Raw genomic sequence first — 13011 nt, forward strand, 5'->3', positions numbered from 1 at the left:
CTCTCCTTAGTCTCTGTCCTACGGTTGCAGTTGGCCTCCTGTCAGGACTCTCCCTTCATGCCTCCCCGGCATGTTTCTCTTATGGAAGCGGCGTTTCCTCACCATGTTTGCCTTGGTTAGACGAATCTCTGCATTAGGGGTTCGGTTATCTCTCTCTTCCGTGTTTGGGCCAGGTCTCGGTGGTGCTATGTCTTATGTATTTCCATCGGAAGGGTTTTATGCTCTCCTGCCAGAATGTGTTCGGCCTGGCAGGCCTCCAGGGTGACCATTTGTTGTCTTATTTGGTCGGCTGTCGGACCCCAGTCTCTGCACAGCTCCTTCCTCTTGGGTCCAGCCTCTCACATTATGTTTTGCGGGGGCTTCCGGGTGGTTGGTTGCCGTGTTCCGGTATCCTTTTGGGCCTCGTCCACTATCTTGGGCGACTGGTTGTGGCTCAGTCTCTGGCCTGACCTTTCCTTCTCTGGCTGTTGTTTTTCCCACCTCAGGGACTGCTTTGGGGTGTCCCATGGTCTCTGTGTCCCCCCCCAATGAGGCGTCCGAGAAAAGGAGATTTTTTTTGTACTCGCCGTAAAATCTCTTTCTCGTAGCCTTCATTGGGGGACACAGCACCCACCTATTTACATTTACCTGGTTAGGTTGTTTCTTGCCTGTTAATCACTGTTGATGTCCTTTAGACGTTTTCTCCTTTTGTGGTTTGGCTTCTACTGCTTTGTGACACAACTGATTAGCTCAGTGTCTGTAGGCGGGTATATCCTGCTGGGAGGAGCCGACTTCTTTTTTTTTTTTTTTTGCCTAGTGTCAGCCTCCTAGTGGACAGCAGCATAATTCCCATGGTCTCTGTGCCCCCCAATGAGGCTACGAGGAAGAGATTTTATAGTGAGTACAAAAAAAATCTCCTTTTTTGGTTGCTTCTTGAAAAATGATTAAAAAAATTATAACTTTTTATACGAAAATTTGTATGGGGCTTTTTGGTAACTTTTTGAAGTAGTAAAATAAAACACAACCTATAGAAGTTGGGTATTGTTCTAATTGTATAGACCTACAGAATATATATAACATGTCCTTTGTACCGAAAAGTGCACTGTGTAGAAATGGAGACCCCTCAAATTGCTTTTTTTGTTAAAATTTCTTCACAAAAATTGTGAAGCCCTCTGATGTCTTCCAAAAGTAAAAACATGTCTACTTTATGATGCAGACATAAAGTAGACATATTGTTTATGTGAATCAATATTTAATGTATTTGGGATGTCCATTTTCCTTATAAGCAGAGAGTTTCAAAGTTAAAAAAAATACTACATTTTCAAAAAAAATTTTTCAAATGTTGGAATTTTTCACCAAGAAATGATGCAAGTATCAATGAAAATTTACCACTAACCTAAAGTAGAATGTCACGAAAAAACAATCTCTGAATCAGAATGAAAAGTAAAAGCATCCCAGAGTTATTAATGCTTAAAGTGAAAGTGGTCAGATGTGCAAAAAACACTCTGGTCCTTAAGGTGAAAATGGGCTTGGTCCTTAAGGGGTTAAATGGGCACTGTGAGATACAAAACATTTTTATATGTTGTACATCTTGGCAAAACATTAACCTTTCTAATATACTTCATAAGGAAAACGTATTTCCTTTTTATGGAAACCATGGCTTTGTCCAAGCTGAAGCACAGGCATGAACAAAGTCCAGAAAGTCAGAGTGGGCTAGCAGTTCTCTGTGCTCTCTCGGCTGCGTTTTCGGCCGTATGCGGTTTCCCGACCGCAGGCAAAAAAACGTGGTCGACTGCGTTTTTGCCTACGGTCTGGAAACCGCATATGGCCGAAAACGCAGCCGACCGGAGGCTGCGGTTCACTCCGGTCGGCTCATAGACATGCATTAAATACGGTTCCCCTATACGGCTGAGTGCGGGCGCCGTGATTAAGCCCCGCCCACCCCTCCTCCCAGCTGTATACGGGAGCCGTAAGTACAAAACGAGGTGTGAACCCACCCTAAGTAAGGTTTTTTAGACCTCTGTAATGTTGAGTACTATAGTAAGATATTGGCGTTTGTGTACTTGGCAGAATAGGTGTTCAAATGGAAGATGCTAAAATGTTTAGAGATGTTAATTTCATTACTTTAGGGAGGATTTCGATTACAACCCATGTTTATTGTCTTTTAGTTCAAATGGAGGAATCCTCGCGAGGACAGTTGGCGGCACAAGCCCCAGACAGTAATTTTAGGGTAAGGTGTTTATATCCTGATTTTTTTTTTTTTTTTTTTTTTTGTGACCCCTCTGGGTCTTATGATCAGTATTTATATATTTACTGTGTTTTATTTATATAGAGTAAGAAAAATAGCAAGCTTCCTTACAGGAGTTACAAAAATGGCCAAGGTGTTATATATAGTAATAAAATTCTCAATATACTTACCATTGGAATTCAAAAGCCTGAATTGAGTAATATGTATTTTTCAGAATGTTTTGAAAGGAGACAATTAGGAAAAGTATATATGTTAAGGTTTATGCCAAATCATGATTGGTACACAATTATTTTGCACTACAGAAGTAATGCACTACTTGATGCATTTGGTGATTTTTCTTAAAGTGTACCTGTTGTTAGAAAAAACTTTTTATTAGGGATGCACCGAAATTTCGGCCGCCGAAAATGCCCCTTTTGGCAGCTCTGAATCTTCTCCTCTCTGTTTACAACTGCATGTGCAGAGAGAAGAAAGCCCCCATGGTGCCAGAACAGTGGACCCCCCCCCCCACATGTGACCCTATTCCAGAAACTACACCCCTCACAGAATGTAATACAAGGGGTACAGTGAGCATTTACACCCCACTGGCGTTTGACAGATATTTGGAACAGTGGGCTGTGCAAATGAAAAATTTTATTTTTCATTTTCATAGACCACTGTTCAAAAAATCTGTCAGATACCTGTGGGGTGTAGATGCTCACTGTACACCTTGTTACATTCTGTGAGGGGTGTATTTTCCAAAATGGGGTCACATGTGACGGGGCACTGTTCTGGCACCATGGGGGCTTTGTAAACGCACATGGCCTACAATTCTATCTAAATTCTCTCTCTAAAAGCCCAATGGCCCTCCTTCTCTTCTGAGCCCTGTAGTGCGTCCGAAGAGCACTTTCCTTACTCAGAAGAAATGGGGTTACAAATTTTGGGGGACTTTTTCTCCTATTACCCCTTGTGAACATAAAAAATTGTTGTGTGTCCGCAGAGCATTTTACGTCCACTTATGAAGTATTTCCATACTCGGGAGAAATTTTTTCAACTGCCTTTGCTGTGATTGCTCAATCTGGATTGATTGACCAATCGGGGTGGGGGGCCCGAGACTGATGTCACATGTTTACATGCTGTGACAGTTGAGCTTCAGGACGAGCCGGCTCGTCCTAACGCGGCAAGTACTCGCTGATTAGGACGAGCCGGCTCATTCTGCGTCGGCAACCAGTTTAAAATAGAATGTCACAAAAAAACAATCGGGGAATCAGAATAAACGGTAAAAGCATTCCAGAGTTATTAATGCATAAAGGGACAGTGGCCAGAATTGAAAAAAAGGGCTCAATCCTTATGAGCTTCTGAAGTTAAGGTTGTTGTTTTCTGTCTAAGTGTTCTCTGATGACACGTGTCTTGGGAACCACCCAGTTTAGAAGCAAATCCCCATAGCAAACCTCTTCTAAAGACACGTGTCATCAGAGAGCACTTAGACAGAAAAGAACAACCTTAATTTCAGAAGCTCATAAGTACTGAAAGGATTAAGATTTTTTAATAGAAGTAATTTACAAATCTGTTTAACTTTCTGGAGCCAGTTGATATATAAAAAAAAAGTTTTCTTCCTGGAAAACCCCTTTTAAGGGGTTAAAAAAAAAAAAGCTCTGTCTTGACCTTAGTAAACTAAGGCTAAAAGCTACCTGCTCTGCAAATTAAAACAGCAAGTTATGTTGATCTTATATTGTGCTAGTAACAGGCTGATTTATTTTTTGGTTTTTTTAGGAACCTGGTTACAGCTTCAGTAGTAAGTCACCAATGGGTGAAAATTTAGGAAACTCGTATACTCCAAGTGTAAGAATAAAGGAGGAGCCAATGGACGAAGATTATGATAGGGCACTGGCACCTCCAGCCAGCTTTGTAGACAAAGTCAAAGATGAACCAGACAACTCTGAGGTAAATAAGAATTGAAACTTTTACATTTTACTTCATAAATAAGAAAGTTTGCACATGCCCTTACAAAATAGTTTCTTCATCTGTTGGCTTATCTTGGCCTTCATATGCAAATTTCACGATTTTCACTTATTTGTTACATTTTAACCTTCATGGAATTTGACAACAATATGTAGGAGCATAATACAAAAGCTGCAAATGTTTAATCTGTCTCTTTCAGGAATATACTCAGCAACCAAAAACCTCTGAAGGGGAACTTAAAATCAGTGCAGTGTTTTCAGTCAGCGGCAGTCCTTTAGGTGAGTAGTATTGACAAATTAATTCTAAACTTTCGACATTCTGGGTTTTCACATGACAAAGATTTGTGATATGCCAGTACTTCTTGATGCTCATGATCCACTTCTTGGTTTTCTGCTTCGACACTCTTTCAGTTAAATGCTGTACCGCATCGAGCTGCAGCACTATTCCATTTAAGGTAGATCAGTATCATGAGTTGCCAAAAAAAGAGCTTCTCATGGATAAGTAATGGCATATTTTTAAAATATGCTATTAGAAATGAACTGGGTGAAATTGTTGGAGGAAGATGAGTAAAAGGCTAATCTATTAAAATGCCTTCTTCTCCAGTGTATTTACACTGGAAAAACCAATGACAGATGACATGAGTAGGGTTAATGTAAATTCTACATTTAAATGTGAACTGCTTAATCCAACAAGTGCACTGCCCCCTTCAAAATATAAAACTACGAAAATCACAGGGTGCAGATGGCATCCACCCCTTAGTTCTGCAGGAATTATAAACTGTGCTCATAAGTTTCTTCTAAAGTGTCACTATGGAAAAAACAAAAAACCTACTTTAATCACTGCTCACTGCCCACTGCCATTGTTAAAGGGTACCTCTCATCAAAAAAACTTTTGATATATTATAGATTAATGTATGCAGAATAACTTTACAATTGCATGTTATTAAAAAATATGCTTCTTTCTATTTAATTTTCCACTTTGAAGAAATGACCACTAGGGGTCTCCCTACCAGTCCTGGCAGCAAGCATTTCAGACTCATGCTGGAGTCCTAAACACTACGAGCTGCCAGTCTACTTTGTTCACAAAGGAGAACACTCAGAGCTGCCAGCCTGCTTTGTTCACAGCCTGTTTGGCTGTGAACAAAGCAGGCTGGCAGCTCTGAGTGTTTAGGACTCCAGCATAAGTCAGAAATGCTTGCTGATAGGACTGATCGGGAAAAATACAATAGAAAGAAGCATATTTTTCATTAACATGCTATTGGAAAGTTATTCAACATTCATTAATCTAAAATATATCAAAAGTTTATTTGATGAGAGGTACCCTTTAAGGCATGATAACAGAGCTGCAGTGCATGTAGTCAAGCTGCCCCTCCTTTCAGCACTCGTGCTTGGCTTACACTGACTGCGTTGAGCGTTGAATGAAGTGCCTGCTGTTGAGTGTGTCCAAAAAAGCGAGTGTGGCTGAAAGGGGGTGGGCAGGCGTGTTTTTTTTTTTTTCTCATAAAAGGTACTGGGGAGGGCTTATAGGGGTTGGGTGACCTGTCCGGTTCCCTTTTTTTTTTTTTTTAAATCCGATATTTTTATTAATATTTTAACCATTTTTAAACATACAACAATATTTCCCCAACAATAAACCCCCCACCCACCGTACATACAAACAGTCCGTCTCTTCCCTCTACAGGAGCAGGAATATACACAAGCAGTAAACTAGAGGTTTTAATATACTCATATTCCAATAGGGAGACCCCCCCCCCCCAATCCCAGCGCACACAACTCCAGCAAGCAGCACCCCCAGGCAATTCAACAAAGCCACCAGAAGAGGAGAGAAAGAAAAGGGCAGACAAGGAAGAGAGTGAAGTCACATACAAAGAGTCCCCATACCATAAGCCAATCCTAATATAAACACAGGCCGAGGGGTCACAAGCAATTACGCGGTTCCCTTTTAAGGATTCTTTGATGACAGGGTTTGTTTCAAAGGACTGGACGAGTAGCAAATGTGGTGTTAGTGTTCAAAAAATGATCCCAGAAACACAAGACCCCCCCCCCCCCCCATTGCTACGATATCTGCATCCTGTTCCTCTGGCGCTGCTCGGCTCCCTTCTTCTTAGGCTTGGAACGTCACACTGCAGTCAGCGTATCGTCGACCGCAGCGATGTCCCGCCGGTGATAGGCTGAGCGCACTGTCATGTAAGGAGCCCGAGCAGCAGGGAGAAGGCGGGGCCCAAGCTCCTTACATGACCCTGCACTATCATCGGCCGAGGCAGGACATCTGTGTGGCTGGTGACACGCTGACTGCAGTGTGACATTCCGAGCCTAAAAAGCGGGGAGACGAGCAGTGCTGAAGGAACAGGGCGCAGATACCGACGCAACAGGTGAACGTAGGAAGGTGAGTTAAAGTTTGTTTTTTGCCGTCCTGTCACAGGGGAAGTTAAACGTTTTGCGTCACATTTCTCCTTTAATATCTATAGTGAGTTAAATATTTTAAGGTTTTCTGAGAAATGCTATTCTGGATTATCTTAATGAAAATAATCTGATCAGTTTCTACGAGGAGGTCAGTTATAGATTGGATTGGAGTGCAGCTGTGGATATAGTGTATCAGGACTTTTCTAAGGCATTTGGTACACAATGCGTCATAGTTAATATTGGTATACTGCAGGGGTTGGTATTGGGGCCACTTCTTTTCAATATATTAATGACTTTTTTCCCCTTGCCGCATACGGACGCCGATCGGGCTGATGTCTGGCATTAACTCTTTAGATGCGGCAATCAAAGTTTGTTGCCGCGTCTAAAGTGAAAGTAAAAGCTTCCCGGCAGCTCAGTCGGGCTGATCGCGATGTCCCGATCAGCTAGAAAGCAACAGGGGGGGTGCCTTACCTTCCTCCTGCACGTCTGATCGGCGATTGATTGCTCCAAGCCTGAAATCCAGGCTTGAGGAATCAACCGCCAATAACACTGATCAATGCATTGCAATGCAATGGCAGGGATCAGTGTATTGAATCAATGTATTGCATGTTATAGTCCCCTATGGGGGCTACAACATTGCAAAAAAAGTTAATAAAGATGATTTAACCCTTCCCTTATAAAAGTTTGAATCACCCCTCTTTTCACATTTAAAAAAAAGTGAAAATAAATATAAACATGTGTGGCATCACCGCATGTGTAAATGTCCAAACTATAAAAATATATTCATAAAACAAAGGGAATATGCTCGGCACTACTGTATTAACGCTGTATGGTGGAAAACTACCGAAAAATAGTACTGTCCCCTTGCAACCGCTGGAGATGCCGATAATGGTGCTTCCACGCTTGTAGTAAGAGATAAATAACTTCCAAACAATGTAGATAGAAAAAGCGGAGCACTCCCCACATTAGGCTTCTTGATTGCGATCAGACTTTATTCATGTAGTCTTCAGGGGATACAAGCAGGGGTGTGCGGACAGGGGTGCCCTCTCGGTGACGGACCGTTTGGCGCCGAAGTGCTTCGTCAAACCGGGAATGTCGGGATCACAGGAAGAGGTGTGCTTAAAAGAGGTCAAGGTATCCATGACGTTTCAGGTAAGTGGATGCGCCATTGGATACTAGATACCTTAATACAACTTCTATTACTGTGAGACTTTTAGTATATGATAACAAGTTATAATAAAGCTCCATATTCTTGTTTCTCATTAAATCCGAGCGGGCCTGTAGCGTCCGTACGGATTATCAGTCTAGCTTCACTTTTTAAAAGACACTGGTGCGTGTTCACACCTCTACTTCCAGTTTCTACTTGTTCTATAGCTGCAAACCGCAGCTGATCCGGATTATTATTGTGGCATTCTCTCATGTGGGATATGAGGCGTGGGGCTCCTATTCCAGTTGTAAGGGATTTTAAATGCGCTCTTACTCTGTGATACAGTGGGCGTATTGTCTTCCCTACATAGTAACGTCCGCATGGATAGATCAAACAATATACAACATGTGCCGTTTTACAAGTAAGGAATTGTTTAATCTGGATAGTATATCCACCTAATTGTATCGATTTGTATCTGCCATTTTGTTTGCACTGTTTACACGACATACATGCAAAATTGCCAACAGGACGAGAATCTGTAAGCCAATTACTTCTATGTTTTGTTTTTTCCCTACTTTTTTTGTTGTAAAAATCTTGAATTGTGCCATTCCTGCGGTATGTTACAATAGGGTTATGTTCAGTGATTTTTGTAAGGTCTGTATCCTGTTTTAGCATGTACCAGTTTTTTTTGGATAGATCTCCTGATAACGTCATTCATGGATGTATTTTTAAACGTAAATTTAAATCTATTTGTATTTTGTTTTTTTCGGGATGATGATAATAGAGCTGTTCTCGGGATTTCGCTAACTTTATGTCGGGCTTTTTGTAAGACAGGTAAGGGATAACCTCTTTTTAACAATCTCCTCTGTAGTTCATCTGCCTGCTCTTCATATTTAAGAGGATTATTATTAATTTGTTTTAGTCGAATGAATTGACCTGTAGGGATACCATTTTTTGTATGGATTGGGTGGGATGAGTCGTAGTGCAATGTAGAGTTTCTGGATATATACTCTTTCTAAAGCCAGATGTAACTATAGAATGATTAATAATATCCACTTGGACGTCCAGAAACTCTAACGAATTTTTGTTAAATACAGAAGTGAATAACCTATTCATGGTGTTAACCTCATTGAGATATTGCACAAAGGAATTAAATTCACTTTCCGACCCATCCCACACCACAAACACATCATCAACAAACCGGAGGAGGAGTTTAATATGACGGATGAATGGATTTTTTACTGTGAGGATGTAATTGTATTCAAAAATGGCCAGGTATATGTTGGCAAATGCACATGATATGGGCGTGCCCATTGCCGTTCCGTGGCATTGCCTGTACCATTGCTCATTAAACTGGAAGCAGTTGTTACTTAAAATGAAAGCTGTGGATTCAGTAATGAAATTTATTAGTTCAGGGGACTTATCTGAACCTGCCTTGAACTGACGGAGAGCCTGTACACCCGTATCCTGTGGGATACGAGTGTACAGGCTCTCAACGTCAATCGATGCCAGCGCATAATTGTCCTTCCACTCAAAATCCTCCAAGGCTGAAATGAGGTCCCCTGTATCTCTTAAATAAGTTGGTATGTGAGACAATAGTGGAGATATTAACCAATCTATGTAACTAGATAAAAATGATGTAGGTGAACCTATGCCCGCAATTATGGGCCGTCCTGGGGGCGGGATTATGGCTTTGTGCGTTTTTGGCAAGATGTACCATTTGGGTTTTGATGGGTTTTCGGGCAGTAATCTTTCAGCTATTTTTTCTGTTATGATATTCATGCTTACATGTTTCCATAAGAGGGTTTTTAGTTTTCATAAACTAATGGGTTCTCCAGTTGTTTTCTAGCTTCGGAAATATAATTCATCTTGTACCAAACAACTACGGAACCCCCTTTGTCCGTTCGGGACAATACAATGTCATCTCTGTCTGCTAATTCTTGAAGGGCGGTTTTCTCTTTAGGGGTTATGTTAGTTTCTGGGGGGAGGATATATTAGAGCTTTTACCTCTTGGCAAACAGCTCTGTGGAATAAATCCACGGAGCTGCCTGAAGGCACAGGGGGATAGAAATGGGAGGGATTGCCACCCTTAAAGGGGCTATCTACCATGATTTCCCTGTTATCCATCTCTGTCATTATCAGCTAAACTCGACAAAGCTCTATTATTTTCATCCTGTATTGTTAAACCAGACATAACTCTAAACCCTAATGGCCCAATTTTACATCTTTCCTCTCCTTCTCAAGATGTTACAACAGTGGTATTTTTCGTTTTTTTTCCCACAATAGCAAAATGTTTGGCTAATGCTAATCTACGTATGGCTTTAGCCATGTCTTCCTCAAAGGAACAGTAATCAAATTTTTCATGCATCCCAAAATGTAACCCTTTATTTAACATCTTAACGCAGTCCTCGCTTAAAGAAATGTCAGTTAAATTCACCACTATGTTTTCATTTTTCCATGCCTCCAAGTTACAGTTTTCCGTTTCACAGCTTTTCCTTTTCCTTCTTCTCTTTCCTCCTCGGCGTGTTCTTACCCTAAAGCGAACTCACGAGGTGTTTTGTCTCTTTCTTGTTTGTTCCACGGTAGATGGTTCATCGGATAGGCTAGAATCTGATTCGGTAGTGAGATAATCACTTTTTTTTAGGATATTTCTTTTTTTGTTGTTGTTGATTATAATTCCTCTTTTTTCGCATGAAGGATTTATTGATGTTATGGGGAGATTTACGGTCTTGACGAGTTTTGTTCCACGTAAATTCCCTATGTGTCTCAAAGTCCGATTTGTCCCTGAGGAACTTGTCTCTCTTCATGTCCTTTATGGTACTTTGTAGATTAGACATTTTGTGGTCTAGGTTAGAGATTAATTTTTTGTAAACCGCATCTGTGATACTAGTGCGCAATTCACACTTCATTTTACACAATTGGGCAGTCACATTGTCATATACAGGGTGTACAGGCTCTCCCTCAGTTCATGGCAGGTTCAGATAAGTCCCCTGAACTAATAAAATTAATTACTGAATCCACAGCTTTCATTTTAAGTAACAACTGCTTCCAGTTTAATGAGCAATGGTACAGGCAATGCCACGGAACGGCAATGGGCACGCCCATATCATGTGCATTTGCCAACATATACCTGGCCATTTTTGAATACAATTACATCCTCACAGTACAAAATCCATTCATCCGTCATATTAAACTCCTCCTCCGGTTTGTTGATGATGTGTTTGTGGTGTGGGATGGGTCGGAAAGTGAATTTAATTCCTTTGTGCAATATCTCAATGAGGTTAACACCATGAATATGTTATTCACGTCTGTATTTAACAAAAATTTGTTAGAGTTTCTGGACATCCAAGTGGATATTATTAATCATTCTATAGTTACATCTGGCTTTAGAAAGAGTATATCCAGAAACTCTACATTGCACTACGACTCATCCCACCCAATCCATACAAAAAATGGTATCCCTACAGGTCAATTCATTCGACTAAAACAAATTAATAATAATCCTCTTAAATATGAAGAGCAGGCAGTTGAACTACAGAGGAAATTGTTAAAAAGAGGTTATCCCTTACCTGTCTTACAAAAAGCCCAACATAAAGTTAGCAAAATCCCGAAAAAAACAAAATACAAATAGATTTACATTTACGTTTAAAAATACATCGATGAATGACGTTATCAGGAGATCTATCCAAAAAAACTGGTACATGCTACAACAGGATACAGACCTTACACAAATCACTGAACATAACCCTATTGTAACATACCGCAGGAATGGCACAATTCAAGATTTTTACAACAAAAAAAGTAGGGAAAAAACGAAACATAGAAGTAATTGGCTTACAGATTCTTGTCCTGTTGGCAATTTTGCATGTGGGTCCGGTAAACAGTGCAAACAAAATGGCAGATAAAAAACGATACAATTAGGTGGATATACTATCCAGATTAAACAATTCCTTACTTGTAAAACGGCACATGTTGTATATTGTTTGATCTATCCATGCGGACGTTACTATGTAGGGAAGACAATACGCCCACTGTATCACAGAGTAAGAGCGCATTTAAAATCCATTACAACTGGAATAGGAGCCCCACGCCTCATATCCCACATGAGAGAATGCCACAATAATAATCCGGATCAGCTGCGGTTTGCAGCTATAGAACAAGTAGAAACTGGAAGTAGAGGTGTGAACAGGCACCAGCGTCTTTTAAAAAGTGAAGCTAGATGGATAATCCGTACGGACGCTACAGGCCCGCTCGGATTAAATGAGAAACAAGAATATGGAGCTTTATTATAACTTATCATATACTAAAAGTATCACAGTAATAGAAGTTGTATTAAGATATCTAGTATCCAATGGCGCATCAACTTACCTGAAACGTCATGGATACCTTGACCTCTTTTAAGCACACCTCTTCCTGTGATCCCGACTTTCCCGGTCTGACGAAGCGCTTCGGCGCCAAATGGTCCGTCACCGAGGGGGCACCCCCGTCCGCACACCCCTGCTCGTATCCCCTGAAGACTACATGAATAAAGTCTGATCGCAATCGAGAAGCCTAATGTGGTGAGTGCTCCGCTTTTTCTATCTACATTGTTTGGATATAAAAATATATTGTTAATTAAACCGCACGGTCAATGGCGTACGCGCAAAAAAATTCCAAATTCCAAAATAGCGTATTTTTGGTAATTTTTTATTTTAATAAATCAAATAATAAAAAAGTCTGATCAATAGAAAAATGGTACTCATAAAAACTCAGATCACGGTGCAAAAACCGTACATGGAAAAATAGAAATGTTATAGGGGTCAGAAAAGGATAATTTTAAACGTATAAATTGTCCTGCATGTAGTTAAGATTTTTTCAGAAGTAATACAAAATCAAACCTATATAAGTAGGGTATCATTTTAATCGTATGGACCTACAGAATAAAGATAAGGTGTAATTTGGGTATTATGCTGCTGCCACTAGGCAGAAAAGGTCTGCTTCTCCCAGCAGGATATACTCGCCCACAGGCACTGAGCTAATTCGTTTTGGCTTAGTGTCCGTAGGAGGCAGACACAGGTCTGGTGCTCTCTCCAGACCTGGTCTTATTTCTTAGTTTTTTTTTTTTCTTCCTAGTTTTAGTCTAAAGTTTAGTTTTTCTTTCCTCCCTGTCCCTTGGTCCTTTGCCCTTTCAGGCTCTCCTTGCCTTGGGCTCGCAGCCAGGGTTCTTTTCCATGCCTTTTGCTCCGGAGTAGTTGTTCCTGGAACTTCCACCATCCTGGGAGTTTGTCTCTGGCCTTGGCAGAGTTCCGGTCCTGCCC

General features: G+C 40.8%; 1 protein-coding gene across 1 annotated transcript in view; it reads left to right on the forward strand.

The window, feature by feature from the left end:
• ZMYM4 (zinc finger MYM-type containing 4) overlaps nucleotides 1-13011 on the forward strand; it is a 118427-nt gene that overhangs the window by 29514 nt on the left and 75902 nt on the right. The window contains 3 exon segments of the mRNA XM_056557205.1: nucleotides 2148-2209; nucleotides 3977-4147; nucleotides 4365-4443. Coding sequence (XP_056413180.1) covers nucleotides 2148-2209; nucleotides 3977-4147; nucleotides 4365-4443 — 312 coding nt within the window.

Source organism: Hyla sarda, chromosome 2 (assembly GCF_029499605.1).
Source record: "Hyla sarda isolate aHylSar1 chromosome 2, aHylSar1.hap1, whole genome shotgun sequence".
Taxonomy (NCBI): Eukaryota; Metazoa; Chordata; class Amphibia; order Anura; family Hylidae; genus Hyla; species Hyla sarda.